The 17,743-nt window shown below is 46.5% G+C and overlaps 1 protein-coding gene across 2 annotated transcripts; it reads left to right on the top strand.

Moving 5' to 3' along the window:
• Positions 1-6,914: 6,914 nt before the first annotated feature.
• Positions 6,915-17,518, top strand: Cdca7 (cell division cycle associated 7). Of its 2 annotated transcripts, XM_057755340.1 has the most exons (9): positions 6,915-7,055; positions 9,831-9,953; positions 12,836-13,072; positions 13,451-13,534; positions 14,149-14,349; positions 14,687-14,824; positions 15,463-15,612; positions 16,001-16,137; positions 16,424-17,518. In XM_057755340.1, the coding sequence occupies exons 1-9, from the start codon at positions 7,035-7,037 to the stop codon at positions 16,452-16,454; spliced, it is 1,122 nt and encodes a 373-aa protein (XP_057611323.1). In that variant the 5' UTR covers positions 6,915-7,034; the 3' UTR covers positions 16,455-17,518. The 2 variants fall into 2 exon arrangements, with proteins under 2 accessions (XP_057611323.1, XP_057611324.1); XM_057755341.1 differs by lacking the exon at positions 9,831-9,953.
• Positions 17,519-17,743: the final 225 nt, after the last annotated feature.

The raw sequence follows: 17,743 nt of genomic DNA, 5'->3' as shown, positions 1-17,743 counted from the left end.
CTCTTTTAAGACAAAGCTGTCATTAGATTTCCGGTAGTGCTGATGGTTACGGGGGCGGGGCAGGTAATCTAAAAGTGCCTTTGTCACTGGAAAGAAATAATCCCTATAGTAGAGGCTGGAGGTTACCTCAGGCAGCCACACAGTGCCAATGCCAGACTCTTCTCTCGCACAAAGCTGGAAGAAGAAAGATGATTTCTAAACCTTTGAGTATGAATTGATTTACTGTGTGGGACTGGAAGGGTGCCAAGGGGAGAAACTAGAGCAGGGATGTGAAAGAGAGCTCCCGTGGTCCACAAAGGAAGGAGGAGCTCCAGAACAGGCCTCCTCCAGGTGAGTCCTGGTGGGAGCAAGGTGGCCTGTGGGCGGCAGTTTGGGAGCATACAAACCATCGTTCCCTATGAGGAGGGATTCAGGAGGTATTCCACTAAGATTTGTTGGCTGAAGTTTATGTTGCTAGCCATTGCTAACACTGAAAGAGTCGGTCCATGGAATAAAACCAAAAAATTTCCCAACTGCAAAAACAAACAAACAAAAAGTCATAGGGAAGAGCTAGAATGTGGTGGCATATGCACCTCTGATCCCAGAATTTAGGAGGCAGAGGACCTCTGTGAGATTGAATCCAGCCTGCTCTACATAGTGAGACCGAGGCTAGCTAGGACTAAACAGGGAAACCCTATCTCAAAAGACAAAAGAAAACAACAAACAAAACAGGTTTTTTAAAAAATGTTCTATTTCTCTGAGAGGCAGAATTAGGTCTAAGTTGTAATTGAGGTTCCTTAGTGTTGAAACTGACTGGATGGAACTGGTCAGAGTTAAACTTTACACTGAATACTTGAAGACACACAGAAAATACAGTTTTAAAAAGCACAGTGTTCTAACACCTGCAGTTCACCATGGAAAACGTTCATCCAAGAAGATATATTTCATTCCTGATAAGAATGGATACACACGGGGGCTGGAGAGATGGCTCAGAGGTTAAGAGCACTGCCTGTTCTTCCAGAGGTCCTGAGTTCAATTCCCAGCAACCACATGGTGGCTCACAACCATCTAGAATGAGATCTGGTGCACTCTTCTGGTCTGGTGGCATACATGCAGATAGAACACTGTATACATAATAAATAAATAAATCTTTAAAAAAAGAAAGAATGGATACACACACATACACCTCTTTTCATTCATTTCTTCAATAGTCTGTAATCAAGTATCCGTTGTCAGCAAACTGACCTAGTAAGACAGTGTTGACCTAGAATGAATAGCCAACATTCCAGTACAATCCAAGGGAAATATCTGTAAACTACCAAAAGTCCCTGGGTAGCAAGGGGCTGGGCCCTCCCACTGAGTTATCCTTCATAGCCAGAAGGTCTATTAGGGGTTTTTCCCTTTATGCATTCTGAAAGCGGACACAGGGGAGGTAAATCTATAATTAAAGGGTTATTGAAAATAGAGATTTGTGGTCTGACATACCCACCAACACAATAAAAACTGTTGGTCGGGCCCTTTGTCTCCAGGTGCGTCTGGTCTACTCAAAGGTTTGCTCGCCAATGCCGCCTGGGATTATGTTACCACCCAAGGACTGGGTAGGTAGAGCCAGCATCCATTCAGACTTCAACACTGTTTTGAAATTTCATCTGAAAATGATATATTTTACTCCTTGTTGTTCTCTTTGTTCAAAATCCAACCACTGTAAGTTAAAGTCTGACTTTGGTTCACCTCATTATAATAGTAGCTGAAAGCTTAGGGCCTCTCTCTCTGGTTTCAAACAAGAGGCAATGGAATTCTTCCTGCAAGGGGAAGACAAGCCATAGGCTTGAAGACAATGCCCAGTGCCATCCTTAAAGTGTATGATAACCAAGGAAGGCAAAGCCCTTCGCAGGAGGCGGGTCACTTGGAAGGCTTCACGGGTTTAAAAGTCCACTTCCAATCATTTTAGTTAGTAGCAAGTGCTTACTGAATACCTGCTGTTTCCCAGCATTCTGATGCCATCTGTCTGTGTCAGGCTTGGGAAACGACATTCCTTTCTACTGCTGTGGAAGCCTGAGTCCTCATCTTTCCCCGACACTCGTTCATTTGGAGCCTTCCATTCAAAATGAAAGCACACCGGTGTGTGATTTGCATCGTGATGTAACGTGGAATCCCCACTCATCAGACCCTGTAAAATGCATATGTAAGTCTAGCCATGCCTTTAGCGACATAAAATACATGCACACATTTTTCAGAATTTGAAGGGTTGTTTGTTTTTTGAGAAAGGGTTTCTCAGTGTAGTCTGGAGCCTGTCCTGGAACTAGCTCTGTAGACTAGGCTGGCCTCGAACTCACAGAGATCCCCTGCCTCTGCTTCCTGGGTGCTGGGATTAAAGGAATGTGTCACCGCTGCCTGGCTAAAACTCGACATTTTAATATTATGAAAGGTTTCACATTGTAAAAAAGCCCAGAGACTAAAACTATAAAGGTACTCTTACTCATGTCTTTTATTAATCTGCCATATTTGCTTCATGCTGTTTATGTTTATGACCTAGGCCGACCTTGAGCATAGGTCCTCTGGCCTCTCCTTCCCAAGAGCTAGGGTAATGGGCATGTGCCTGATAATGATGCCATGTCTTCTCTGCCTCCTCCTTCCCCTTTTCCTCCCTTTCCTCCTCCCCCTCTCTCTTCTTCTTTGCACTCATGATCCAAGAGTCCCAATCACTCCTCCTCCGCGCCTTCTTTTCCTTCTCTCTTTAAGGTGAACATCTATCTTATTCCTTTGGTTCCCCTGATTACTCTTTCATAGTTTATCTGTTTCGTGCTTTTAAAATTTCATTAAGGAGTAACCCTTACAGACAGGTTTGTAGTTCCCATTTTCGCTCAACATTGTGTTAGGAGCTGGCCACATGGATGCACGAATTGGTGCTCCATTGCTTGGAACCACTGCTTGAATTCTATCACATGCCTGCGCCACTATTCTCCCCCAGAATTGTATCTCTTTTGAGGGGTGGTGGTGGTTATCTTGTCAACCCTGAGTGTGTCTTCTGGTGTCTCCAGAGAGGGTTAACTAAAAAGGAACTGGGCCTCATTGCACACACTGGGGGTTTTTAATGAATCCAAAGGGGAAAGGAGAGCACAGCTAAGGCAGATGCACACTGTCTATGGCACTGTGGCCTTCCCCACACCGTCCTACGGGGACCTCCTGAAGGCTGAGCCAAACACATCTCTCCTCCTTCCGCTCCCTACCTCCATGATTACGTCAGAGACTTGTGTTCTCGGGAGGGCACACAAACAAGTGTCACTTAGCTTGTTTGTAGTATTTTGCCCTGATAATAGGAACAAGCCCGCTACTCCTCTGGCCCAGTTGGGCTCCAACTTCAAAATAAAGTCTCTGAATTCTGAACACTTCTCCGTGTTCTACAGCGACCATTAGTATCGTAAGCCTCCCCAGCTCTTACCCCCTCCTGGCCAATCCTCCATCCATGTAAATCCTTCAGCGTCTTCCCATCATGCCTGGAATAAAAGCAGAAATCTTTCATAGCTAAGAAGCCGCAAATGTCTAGTTTCTTTCTCTTTTCCTAGTTCTCAGTCGTACAGACGGGGTTTCCTGCCTGTGTACAGCCTTGGGACCAGATGCCACCTGCCTGAAACCAATACCTCCTCTCTTCCTATGGCCTCCCTGACTGCTCAGGCTCCTGGTTGTGCAGCACCTGGTTGTAGCACTTCCATAGTGGTAAGCATCCTTTATCTCCTATCTTCTGTGTTTCCCTTTGCTTTTATCTTTCTTTCAAATGATTACACCGGAAACTCTCTTGTGTACTCTTGCTCCTCCATCAGATTGTAAATTCTCTGGCCCTCGTATCCCCAGTACTCAGAATAGCACCTGCTGCAGTAGCCCTCCAACACTGTTAGGGACAGGGCCTTGAAAACCCCCCCATGGTGAAGCCCCGAGTGCACACGGGCACGCGCGCACACACACAAACACATTAGGATTGTTTCTTCAAGGAAACAATACCCACCCTTCCTGTGCTCACATTCTATTTCACTGAAAAAGAAACAGAGGAATGCAGGAGAACAAACACTATCTACCAGGTAGTTAAGATTGTTGTGGTCATGGGAGCCAGAGTGGGGTTGCTACAGGGGTCCGGAGGGAGGGTAAGTGGGGAGTCACTACTCCCAGTGACCATCCAGGGAAAGAAGTTGAACTGATCCTAAAAGGTTGTTGTTTCAACATTGTCAACAACACCATACACTCTATTTTCAAATTCTAAGTAGAGATTGTATCAATTAGTCTTGCCAATAACAACATAATTACTAAGTTAATGTACTCACAAGCTTACACACCAAAATAGAAGAAAATATGCTAGTTGAAGCCCAATGAATTGACTTCATAATCTACCTACAGGTCTGAACCTGCAGTAGAAAACACTCCTCTAGTGCACTGTCTTGAAGTGGTTTTGTTCTTGAGTTGTTCTTCAATACATGGAATCCACAGTACTAGTGTTTTTGTAAGAACTGATCTATTCTCCTTACTTAATGCTTGTTCTCAGCAGGCAACTTTTTGTCTCTGGTAGCAAAATCATATTTCTATGTCTCATGTGCATTTTCCTGATCACTAATAAGATTAGCAGTCTTAAAAAAAAACAAAAAAAAAAAAAAACGCAAAAAGAGACTTTATCCAAACAAAACAAAACAAAACCCTGTAGACCCAGTCAGGTGGTGGGGAATGCTTTAAATTTCACCACTTGGGAGGCAGAGGCAGGCAGATCTCTGTGAGTTTGGGGTGTGGTCTACAGAGCTGGTTCCAGAACAGCCAGGCCTATACAGAGAAACCCTGTCTAGAAAAATCAAACCAAACCAAACCAAATTAAAAACAAAACAAAAAAAAAAACAAAGAAGAAACAACAAAAGAAACATGTAAACCAAATTTTTTGGCTTTTTGAGACAGGGTTTCTTTGTATAGTCCTAGCTGTCCTGGAACTTGCTCTGTAGACCTGGCTGGCTTTGAACTCACAGAGATCCCCCTGCTTCTGCTTCCCAAATGCTCAGATTAAAAGTGTGCCGCACCACCTGCCGCCACCACTACCCCGCTTCTAGATTTGAGATTAAGAATGCTGCTGAGTGATGGTGACACACACCTTTAATCCCAGAACTCGGGAGGCAGAGGCAGGAGGATTTCTGTGAGGTCAAGGCCAGCTTGGTCTACAAGAGCTAGTTCCAGGACAGCCAGGGCTGTTATACAGAGAAACCCTGTAAATAAATAAATAAATAAATAAATAAGACTAAGAATGCTCTTATCAGAACTTTAACAGGCAAAGCGACTTGGATGTTCCCTTCATTCCGTGACCCCACGTGTTCTGTTTTACTTGCACAGAACTATATTCATAAGAACACTGCAGAAGGATAGTTTTATCTCATTGTTCACTTAGTTGTTTATTTGACCAACAATTGTTGATTGAGGACCTGGCTACTATCAGGAATTTTGCCAAACAAACCAATAGCTGCTTCTCCTGATGTTTACTTTGGGGACTAGAGTTCTTCGTCTCTTGCAAAGAGGGAGGGTGACCTTTGGGTAGCTCCTTCCCATCCATTGTCTTCCCACATTATTTATAAGGTTTTATGGTCAATATCTAGAGAAAACTAGCCGGGCAGTGGTGGCGCACGCCTTTAATCCCAGCACTCGGGAGGCAGAGGCAGGCGGATCTCTGTGAGTTCGAGGCCAGCCTGGTCTACAAGAGCTAGTTTCAGGACAGGAACCAAAAGCTACGGAGAAACCCTGTCTCGAAAAATCAAAAAAAAAAAAAAAAATCTAGAGAAAACTGTGTTTGCACGCGCCAAGGGCTGTGGTGGCATCAATACCAAGGGAAAGTTTCAAAATGAGGGGAAATGCTTTCACTTCAAGCACTGTTTTAAATCTATGATTATAATTAAAGTTTTTTTTGTTTTTTGTTTTTTTTAAAGCATCACAGTTTTTTTCGGTTGTTTCTTCTTTAAGTGAGTGGTTTTTTTGCCCTTTAAAAGAGGGACGCCCCAGTCGGGGAGGTGTTGGCTCCCGCCTTTAATCCCAGAACTCTTTATCCCAGCACTTGCGAGGCAGAGGCAGGCGGATCTCTGTGAGTTGGAGGACAGCCTGCTCTACAAGAACTAGTTTCAGGACAGGCTCCAAAGCTACAGAGAAACTCTATCTTGAAAAACCAAAAAGAGGGAAGCTTCACTTATTTTATTGGTATGGCTGGTTTGACAAGAAGGGTTATGAAAAACAGGTCTTCTTTCAAACTAACCCGGGTAGTTTCCAATTTTACCTGAAGAAAATCGTCAGCAGCTTGTATCTCAGAAAGATAAATCTCTAAAGACTTTTACCTTCCAGGTAAGTCTTTTTGGACCTGCAGGGAATGTTTGCTACTTTAAAACCCACGGGTCAAGGGTCAAATAGTCGGCTTCAGAATCTTTCTGGAAGCACCAAGACTTAACACAGCTAAAGACTTCAGACAGATAGTGGTGTGGTTTGCCAGATAAGAGGTGCTACGCCCAGGATAAATCAGCTAGTTGTGGGTGGTGTCGCTGCTGGCTTCTTTGACATTTGTCCATTTTTAAAAGATTAAACCACAGCAGGAAAGAGAACGCCGGGGTTGGCTGTGCACGCAGTCTTTGGCAGCCCTCCCCTCTCGTGGCGCATGCAAATCAGCCGGCCAGTCCCGGGACCACGGCAGTCACTTTCGCGCCACTTTTTCAGGACCGCGCAGCTCCATAAAGAACAGGCAGCAATAAATCCCCCAAATTCCACGTTTCAAAGCGCATTCAGCAGTTCCCGAGGACACTCAAGATTAAAACGGTCGGAATCGCTTCTGTATTTTTGCCCCCCGGGGCTTGAGCTCTACGGACGCTGCTAGTGCAGTCATTTTAGCTGGCAGGACCTGTGAGCCGGCGCGGGAAAGTCGGCGGCCCCGCCCCTCCGGCGGCGGAGTGCGAACCCCTCCTCTGCCCCGGAGCTCCCCTCTGCTCCGCCTGCAAGTGCTTGTGGGCTCCCGAAGAGCTGTCCCCGCTCGGAGTGCTTGGGTACCCGCGGCCAGCATGGAGGCTCGCCGCACGCGGGTGAGGCCCGGCCGGGTGCACTGGGGCGGGGTTGGTGGGTGGCTGGACGCCGGCGGGCAGGGGTGAGCTTCCCTCCGACTCCGCGGGTGAGCGCCGCACTCTTGTCCCACAGTGCTTCTGTTCGTCGCCAGGTTGGGGGAAGTCACGATTGCTTTTCTTACAATCTTTGCACCCAGGATAACTCTGGGCCAAGGTGATGCACACGGGATTGGCAGCGCTGGAGGAACCTGCGGTACGTGCGCTCGTGCTACACGTGCGCGCTGGAGACGGGGGCGGGGGGGGGGGACGGGACGGGACTGGTCGCTGGTGGTGGTGTCCGGCGGACGAATCCCCAGCCTTTCCGTCCCCTGGGACTTAGCTCTGCATTACTTGCTCTCGGCGGCGGGTGCGTGACTTTCCACGCGTGCACTGGTGGCCCTGGAACCCGCTTCCTCTGCTCTGAGGCCCCTTCAACCACTCTTGATCTGTGGGTTTAGGATTGAAGGCCTTGTGAACAGCTCTTGAGAACTTAGGTTGTGCACGTGGGGGAAGGTATTGTTTTAGTCCCAGGCTGTGACTGAGCCCAGTTCAAGGGTCTGTCGGTACAAGCCGTGCATCACAACGGTTTAAAGTGTGCTTCCTTGTCCCCTCCTCCCCACCCCTTCTCTGCCTCACTGCAGCTGCGAGCTGCGCCGAGTGGAACGTTACTTTTTTGCTCCAACGGAAGCCAGAACTTAGGTCCTGTTCTGTAGAGGGTCGAAGAGTGAGGGGGGATGGGCGGAAAGGAAGACAGTGACTTAAATATTAGAGGTTCGGGACCCTGTGGGGAGGTCTGGGTGAGTAGGCGGGGTCGTGGTTTGATCATTATCATTACGATTATCTCCGCCCGTGGGGAATTGGATTGAATGCGCATTTGGGCACGTGGCTGGAAGAATCGGTTTCACCCCTCCAAGTTTCAGTTTTCCTGATTTAAGTGATAGTAATAATGCCACCTTTGCTTCAAAATATTAAGCAAACATCGCTAGGAAGTCTGCCGCCAAGAAACGCTCGCCATAAATGGAATTAGAGTTATGTCTGCCAAGAAAGTTCACCCCAGGCATGGCCATTTCCTCTGCTTTTCTGTGTCCTTTCCGTCCAGGATATATTTGGCTGGTGGATGTCTCTTGGCCTGCCGCGGCTTGTTAAAGCTTAGCCTGTTTTCCTGGCTCCTTTTGATTGGCTGACAGGGAGGGCCAATGGCATAGATTGATTAGAAAAGTGGAGCGGTGCTGTTTCAGGGGATCTCTTAGGTTTTGCGTTGTTTTATACCTTGTTGTCTTGGGCTTTCTCATCTGGAAAACGGAGCAGAGACTTTTGGGTTTCCTTTTGACTTCTGACAACACACTGGGTCGAGCATTTACTGTAAATACAACTTCTATATAGCTTTCCCCATCGCCGCATGGAATGAGGGGAGGTTGGGTTGCCATCATCTGGGAAATAATTTTATTGACTCTGAGAGACAGTTTCGTGAGGAAGTCCAGCTCTCCACATCTAGGCATTCTCTCTCCCCCTAACGCATCTGGGTACTCTTGTGGAGCTGGTAACAGCTTACCCTTTCCGGTTTTCAGTGCTATTCCTTGGATCTATTTAAGACTATAAAACCTAGCCAGGTGGTGGTGGCGTGCGCCATTGATCCCAGCGCTTGAGAGGCAGAGGCAGGTGGATCTCTGTGAGTTCCAGGCCAGCCTGGTCTCTGCAGAACGAGTTCTGTACCAATGAAGTTACATTTTCTAGTGAACAGTACAGGGCTGTAAATGGTAATGAGGGAGCATTTTTGTATCTCCGAGTAATTTTTTTTTTAAAAGATTTATTTATTACATCTACAACATTCTTTCCATGTATGCTTGCAGGCCAGAAGAGGGCACCATGTGGTTGCTGGAATTGAACTCAGGACCTCTGGAAGAGCAGTCAGTGCTCTTAACCTCTGAGCCATCTCTCCAGCCCTCTCCAAGTAATTTTACCTTATGAAAACTTTAAAAAAACTCTCCCCCATGGGCTAGGCAAATGCTTACCACTGGGCTCTACACACACACATCTTAAAAATTTCAAGTCCTAAGGGGCCGTCAGAGAGCGCTGCGTGAATCCTGGTCATGGAGAGCTCAGCTGGACTTTGAGTATGAGTTGCTCTCTAATGTGACTTCCTGCACCATGTGTTTGTGGGCTGATAATCCTTGATTTGTAAGGACTGTGCAGCACCTCCGTACCCCTTCTCACTGGAACGGGGCTGTTTGGATGACTGCCATCTTAAAGCACAGGACCTGCCCAATTTTTGTAGTTTGGGAAATTAGCATCACAGTGCAGCGCCCGAAGCCTACATAAAAAGACCTCATTAGCTTGGTTTTTGGCTGAGGGAGAAAACTTGCTCTGCCATCTTGCACTTTTGAAATCTCCTTTGAGAAGTACAGTTCAATCAGAAAAGAAAATGAGGTTGGATTTTAGGAACTGGCATTAAACTCTGTGGAGCTGAATATAATGCTGATGCTTAGGACTATAGGGTGGGAAGAGAAGTGACTGCAGATGTTGGGATAAATTGATAAATATCATTAAAATGTTCTCCAGGAGTGATCCTTTCAGAATTTGACCTGAGCTGATTGGTGGGGGGCAGCCATTGCCAATCTCATTCTTTCTCTGTAGGGCCTGGAATAGCAATGTGATCATCTCCTCTGCTGTTTAAACGCGCCAGACTGAGAAAGATGGCTTTAGTGGTCCTGCTGCAGGAAGCATGGCACTTAACAGTGTTGCCATTTCTCCTTTCAGCAAAAGGCTCTCAAAGTGAAGAACTTAAAGAACGTCAGGTATATGAAGCTGATTTCCATGGAAACGTCGTCCTCCTCTGATGACAGTTGTGACAGCTTTGCTTCTGATAATTTTGCAAACACAGTAAGTGCGGCCTGAGAATAAACAGAATTGAGTCTGCAATGCTCCAAATGCTCCAACATGCTTTGTGCACGATTAAAACCGCTTGCTTTTTGCCTGCATTTTTATACAGTCGCTAGGAAAATACGGCATGCGCTGTAATTTCATCTCGCTCTTTGCTGTGGTTCTAGGTAGTAATTGTTGGAGGTAGATTAGCTGCTTATTGTGTCCTTTTGAAATGTCGCCTAACCCAACAGGACTGATGACTCGCTGTAACAACTCAGAAATCATTTGTAAACCTCTGAAACGTTTTTCTTTGTAACAAAAGCCATTCTCTTGTAGTGCACTTGTAAATGTGATTTGCTCTCTGCACGGTTTATGGAAAATTGGTTCTTGAAAGAAGAAAAAAAATCCACAACCACATTTATTTATTTTACAGAAACCTAAATTCAGGTCAGATATCAGAGGAGAACTGGCTAATGTTTTTTATGAGGGCTCTGATAATCTTTCTGCGGCTTTTCAAAGGGTGAGGTGCGAGATGCATTAAGCCATTGTGGATTTTTGCAGAAACCAAGGCCACATGTCACTAACGAATTGGCCAGTATTTTTTATGCCGACTCTGATGATGAATCATTTTGCGGTTTTTTCAGAGAGTGAGATACAGGATGGAATGGTGAGTTTGAGAAGTTCACCAGTATCAAGAAGTGAGGTACATGCAGAGGCTGGAGAGGTTTGCTCTTTGACCCTCCAATCCCCCCATCACCCTCCCCCCAGCTCTCCTGCCAGTTCAGTTCCCCTGATCAAATGCTTTCTTCGCTTCTTAAAGCCATGTTTACTCATGTCCTCCTTGTAGGCCTTAGACTTTTTTTTTAAGGTTCCACAAATCTTGGAAATTTGTTCAACAAAGTTGGCTAGCCTCCAGATTGCTGTTAGCCTCAGATCTGGCCTAATCACAGGAAATACATATGTCCTAGACTAGCTGCATTGGCACGTAGATGCAGGTACCCGGCCCAGTGCTGGCACAGAGCTGACAAAGGCAGGTTCCATAGCTCTAGCTGTGCCTGCATCTTGGGAACCACCAAGGACATCGTGTAGGTGATACCGAGTAGGGCCTCTGCTGCTTCTGGTCTGCTTCGCCTGCCCGCGTACGCTTCCCTCCCCTGTCAGCTGTCGCCGGAGCGAGTGTAGCATCCTTGGACTTTCCCCTAAGGTAGCAGGGTGTACATTACAACCACCTGCGTGTTACTGTCTTCACCGTACCTGACAACAGTCCCTACAGGCCACCCATTGGGTGACACTGCTGTGAGGGACAGCACTGGCCCTGGGACTATTTAATCACCGTCTGTACCAATGCATGCTTCCCCTAATCAAAGACTTTCGTCCCAGTTGGTGGCTGGGGACAGTGTGCAGATCTGGGTGTGACCCATTTGTCTGCAGCCTGACTATCCTAGGCAGTCCATTAGCTCTCTGTAGGTATTAACTTGTGATGAAGAAAATGGCAGCTGATTGAAAGTACTAAGAATTCATGACAGTTTTGTTTCGTGACCTCCGTCCGTGAACACTGAAAGCTGCCCGTGGGGATCCTTACTCGTGGGTACTGTGGAGCAAACCCAGGGCCTTAGACAGGCTAAACATAGACCCTGCCACTGAACTACATCCACAGCCCATTCAGTTTTTCGCGGGGCTGGGGAGATGGCTCAGCTTGCTGTGTATAAATGCTTAGTGGCTGTAGTGGCTCATCTGTAATCCCAGCTTCTCAGAAGGCAGAGATAGGGTCCCTAGGGCAAGCAAGACGCTATGGCATATCTGAGAGCTCTGGCTTTGATTGAAAGAGCCTGTCTCAATCAGCAAGGTCAAGGGTGATTCCTGATACTAAACTCAGGCTCAACAAGAATGAGAGTCAGGCTTTCGTGAACAGTCCTGTCCACAGCCTTTATATGACTGTGTTCTTGAGTCTAGACCTAGGAGTAGGTGGCTGGAATTTCTAGAGACTTTAACTTTTGAGCAAGCTGTAAGTGGTATCCTATCTAGGTCTTGACTTACAAAAAGTTAAGTTGGGCAGTACCTAGACTGGTCTATTTCAAAGACTAGAAAGGTGGTGGTTGTCAGGGACTGGTGCCGGGGAGAATTGATAGTTTTTGTTTCTTTGCTTGTTTTTGAGACAGGATCTGGCAGTGTAGTGTAGAGCTTGCTGTGCAGCTCAGGGTTCCTACATGTAGGGTTTACACACCCGACATACCGGACTGTTGAACGGACCTGAAGTTTCAGTTGGGGAAGAAAAAAATCTTGAAATGGTCTGCACATAGTGATATGTATTTTAATCATAATTAAAAATGAATTGGATATCGACAGTTTAGGAGATTATTTAATACCATCGGAGGCATTGAAACCATGTTCGTGGGTGAGCATAGGCTCGCCTAGAGGACCTTATGAGAACGACTAAGGATTGGTTTGAAGGAAATGGGAAGAGGGCAGGAGTTTTCATGTTTTAAAAAACTGAATCAGAAGCATAGGTCTCAGGACTGTAAAGGTGGCTCAGACAGTGTCTCAGGCGAGCAACCAGGTGGAGCTCCTCTCCGTTGTATTCATTTTCAAGTCTTGATCTTTTGTTACCCATGATCCTTGCTGTCCACTTACGGCTGATTTGTCCTTGTCTTTTATTCCAAATGGAGTTTTGTTTTTTTAAGACAGGGTTTCTCTGTGTAGCCTTGACTGTCCTGGAACTCACTCTGTAGACCAGGCTGCCCTCAAACTCAGAGATCCACCTGCCTCTGCCTCCCTGAGTGCTGGGATTAAAAGCCTGTGCCACCGCCACCCACCTCCCAAAAGGATTTTGTAGTGGTCTTTGGTTTCGCGAGTATGCCAGTCAGCAGGTCTTTACCAACTCCCTTTCTCTGGTTGACTAGAGACTGCGGTTGGACAGGGAAGGCTGCAGGACCCGAAGTCAGTGCCGTCACTCGGGACCTCTCAGGGTAGCCATGAAGTTCCCAGCACGAAACCCGCGGGGGCCAGCCAACAAAAACGCCGTCCCCTCAAAACCCCCTGAGAACTCTGCAAACGATTCCCATTCTGACTCTGAGGAAGAAGATGGCATGAACTTTCTGGAGAAGAGGGCTTTAAATATAAAGCAAAACAAAGCAATGGTAGGTGTTTGGATGTACCCGAAGGAACCCTTTCCGGCTGTTCTCTAAGCAGTTCGTTTCTTCTACCTCTCTGTTTGCATGTAGTTGTGAAGACTTAATGATGTGTTTTGAATATATATTTGTTTTTTTATTTATGTGGGGGAAGGGGCTCTGCGATGCGTGCAGTGCCCTTGGAGGCCAGAAGAGGGCGTTTTGTATCCCTTGGAACTGGAGCTAAGCCTGGTTGTGCGTTACCATGTTGGCGCTTGGAACTGAACCCGGGTCCCGGCAAGAGCAAGTGCTTTTACTAAGTAAAAGGTTTAGGGATAGGCTAGTATTATTTCCACAAATTGCCTCTTGTCACCAGTTACAATTTCCGTTTACTTTCTCCCCCTTTAGCTTGCAAAGCTGATGTCAGAATTAGAAAGCTTCCCTGGCATATTCTCCGGAAGACATTCCCTCTCTGGTCAAGGATCCAAAGGTGTAAGTGCTTCTTTCTGAACTCTTGTTTTGGACATGCCCAGAGCAGATCTCTGAGATTTTAGAGTCATGTTTTTTTATTTGGGGGGGATCACTAGAAACAGTCCTTTTATTTTTTTTCTTTGGTTTTTCAAGACAGGGTTTCTCTGTAGCTTTGGAGCCTGTCCTGGAACTAGCTCTTGTAGACCAGGCTGGCCCCAAACTCAAAGAGATCTGCTTTGTCTCTACCACCTTTGACCACACCCCTTTCGATCGTTTCTGTCCACACTAGCAGCAAGGAAGATTAATAACTTGTTTCTCTATACCCAAGCAGCATATTTTTTTCTACATGCTAGATGCAAAATAGGGTTTTTGTTTGTTTTTGGTTTTTCAAGACAGGGTTTTTCAGTGTCATAGTCCTGGCTGTCCTGGAACTCACTTTGTATACCAGGCTGGCCTCAGGCTCACATAGATCTGTCTACCTGTCTCTGAGCGCTGGGATTAAAGGCGTGTGCGACCACAGCCTGGCTCAAAATCGGTCTTTTTAAGACGTATTGAGGGAAAAGAAAGTACACAGAATTTCTTTGTCAAGTCATACCCTACTAAGAAGTGGATCTGTATTGTGTTTCCTTCACCAGTCAAAGTCCCCTAGAAGACGCACATTCCCAGGTGTGGCTTCCAGAAAGAACCCTGAACGGAGAGCCCGGCCTCTTACCAGGTCAAGGTCCCGGATCCTGGGGTCTTTGGGCGCTCTGCCCACAGAGGAGGAGGAGGAAGAAGAGGAAGAGGATAAATACATGCTAGTGAGGAGGAGGAAGTCCGTGGATGGCTACACGAATGTGAGTCCTCCATGGTATCTCCTTCTGTTTCCCCTCCTCGGGAAGCTTAGCTTTGAACACACAGCCTGAGGCCACTCCACGTCATCAATGCTACCTAAGCCATCAATGCTCCCTAAGCGACCTTAAGGACAAGAGCCAGATTTTCAACTTCCCAATATTTGTAAGAATTGTTTCTATGCTTCCGGCTAGTTATCCTGACAGTAAATTATGCGGGCTGCCCCCTCTCTTCATGAGCCAGAAAGATTTCCCAGACTGAATTTCCTGTGAAGAGTTTTACACGAAGCGTCTTGAGATTTAGGGCTGCAAAGAGGAACTCGGTTTCCTGTTTCTTCTGCAGGACGACGACATGCCCAGAAGCCGTCGCCCTGGATCCATGACCCTCCCGCATATAATCCGTCCCGTGGAAGAAGTTACAGAGGAAGAGATCAGGAACATCTGCAGCAACTCTCGCGAGAAGATCTACAACCGGTCGCTGGTGAGTGCCCCGGGATTGTCGCCCTCCGGAGGATAGACAGCTCCTGTCCTAAGGGTACCGCGCATGGTATATGTGTGGTCTGGACAGTCAGCCCTGCATGTTTTTTTGTTTGTTTGTTTTTTCATACTAGGGAAGAAGAGTTTTACAGTATGCTTGGGAAGTCTGCAGTAGGGTTATCTCTTCTTAACATAGAAGTTGATTCGTGCAGCTTGGATTTACCGTATACTGTTAGGGTGTGTGTATCGTTAGCTACGGGGAATGCACTGGCCAAAGGGGTTTGTTGTTGTTGTTTAAATGAATTTGGAAGAGGAAAAATGGATTTGGTGGAATTTTTTTTTTTTCTGTGCTGGGGATCACTCCCAGGACCTTGAGTGGGTTAAACATGTACTCTGGTCCTGAGTCGAGTCTCCGCCCCCTCACCCCAGTAGTTTTGATGATACTACTATTGTCCCGCCAGTGGAAAGCCTTGCTTGAGATACTTTTCATATTTGTGTGTGCAGGTGCTGAGTGAACTTCAAAGATCGAGTTTCAGGTCCCTTATTAGAGTGGGGGTGTTCTTTGTGTCATTTTTTGTTTTGTTTTTTTTTTCTCTGCAAGCAGCAGTGTTTGCTTCTTCTCTGATCTGGTCCTCCTTTCAGGGTTCTACATGTCATCAGTGTCGCCAGAAAACCATTGACACCAAAACAAACTGCAGGAACCCAGACTGCTGGGGCATCCGGGGCCAGTTCTGTGGGCCCTGCCTTAGAAACCGCTATGGGGAAGAGGTCAAGGATGCTCTGCTGGACCCGGTAGGTGCTGGAAAAGATTGGGGGGAGGGAATCGAACTCGCAGTGTCGGGAGTCCATGGTGTGGTGCTGCTGCCTGAATGTAACTGTCCAGAGAGCTCAGGGCTGCTGCTCACAGGTTGATTCTGTATGTGTGTGTGCGCACTTGCGTGTTCGCACACATATGCACACATGCTACCAGGCCTCTAGAACCCAGGGCTTTACATACGCTAGACAAATGCTCTCACGCTGAGCTGGAAACTTGGATTCCTGTTTTATGACTTAGTTATTAATTAAAAAAAAAGTCACAGGGTAAATGAGTTGGTGCTGAGTACTTGTGGCTAAAGAAACGGAACCAAAGGATGGAGGTGAAGGATGCTTAGCCTCAGGGTGCTTTCCCACAATTCTTCAGAACTGGCACTGCCCGCCCTGCCGAGGAATTTGCAACTGCAGCTTCTGCCGCCAGCGTGATGGACGGTGCGCCACGGGAGTCCTCGTGTATTTAGCCAAGTATCATGGCTTTGGGAACGTGCATGCTTACTTGAAAAGGTAACGGCCATGTGCTTTTCTCTTTCACGTCTGAGTCTTGGTTTCATTTATGCGCCTTAATAAGATGATAGACGTCTGGAGAGTGGCTCTCTTGGGGCAGGTTAGCGGAAATGCATCTTCAGTTGAGCAGGTCATGGATATAACCTGGGTTGGGTGGCAAGACACGTGTGTTGACAGTATGTATGTTAGGGTCCATAATTTTTTTTTTTTAAGAAATAAATTTGACTTTCCAAAGAGAATTATTGGTTTAGAACCATCTTGACATCTTCCTCTTTGCCCTTCACAGTCTGAAGCAGGAATTTGAAATGCAAGCCTGAAGATCCGCCTCCTGCTTTCGGCTTCTCAAGGCTCTCTTCTTGACACTGTCGTTGATGGGCGCCTGTCGGTCTTAGAACTCAGTCAGATCAATCTTGTGGGATTCACACTTGTTTCGGGGACCTCATACTGTTAGTTACACTTCAGTTACATGTAGTTCCTCAAAGTTTGCCCTGGCCCCTACCTTGTAGCCTCCCCACTCCCATGGTCCTTTGCCACCACTTAGTTTGAGTTCTTCTTAAAGTGGCAGTTTTCAAAAGCATATTTGTTTTATTGGTGTTGAAATCGTCTCAGGACATACCAATAAACCCAAGCACTTAGGGGTCCAGTAGTGTTGGGAACAACGGTTCTGCTAAATTGCAGAGAACAGCCCTTCCACTTGTTTACACAGAATGGATGCATGTAGTTTAGCATCTTGCATGCTGTCGGCTGACGTTTGAAATGGATCAGGCCGAGGCACAAACAAAGGTCTGAAAACAATGTGGGAAATTAGGTAATTGCTGGGAGGTGGAGTAGCACATTGAATGACTTTCTGGAAAAACAGAACTCCTTTGTGTTGTGCTCAGCGTCCACCCTGTCGCAGTGGAGATTCGGTTGCTGCTAAGATTGTCCCTAAGTTAGAGTGGTCCATCTATACACAGTCTCCAAAGGTTTGTGGTAACGTGGTACCATAATTACTTAAACTGCTGTAGAAGAAGCCTTCTAGGAAGAGAAGACGACCAGTCTCTGTGATGGGCCGATTTGAAATCTTGCTGTGATTTCAGAAACTTAAATAGCTTCCGGAAGTTCCCTGTAGAGGATTCCCTGGGGGTTGTGTCCAGGGTTTCCTTTAGGTTCTAAACAGTTTTGTGACAGTGAGCGGTGACCTCTTAGAGATGGGTGGCTTTGAACCACTCTAGCGAGCTACCCCTGCCAGTTATAGGCAGATGCCGTGAGTCGCCCCCGCCCCTTTCCTGTCGCTGTGTCCTGCTCTGAGGCTCGTTGGACCTTGAATCATTCGGTGTAAATACAGCTTTTGCTCTCTAATGCTTTTATACAAAGGTTTTTATTTTAATAATAAAACATTTTGTTTAAGCTTGTGTGTTTATTTTTGCTTTTTAAAAATCAGTATTACTGTACTTAATCCCCTTATCCCCTTGTGTTTTGAAAGGTCATTTCTGCGTCTTCTACTAAACTTTTCTCTTTTGGCTTAAGTTTCTGATGCCCACAGGCAGCTCTTTTGAGCGGGTTCCCATTTGATGATGTGACTCTTAGCAGAACACACGTGTGCTTGGCAAGTCTTACATTGTTT

The sequence above is a fragment of the Chionomys nivalis genome, chromosome 22 (assembly GCF_950005125.1).
Source record: "Chionomys nivalis chromosome 22, mChiNiv1.1, whole genome shotgun sequence".
Lineage (NCBI taxonomy): Eukaryota > Metazoa > Chordata > Mammalia > Rodentia > Cricetidae > Chionomys > Chionomys nivalis.
Note: the sequence above shows the minus strand (reverse complement) of the source record. Positions and strands in the feature narration are given on the sequence as shown.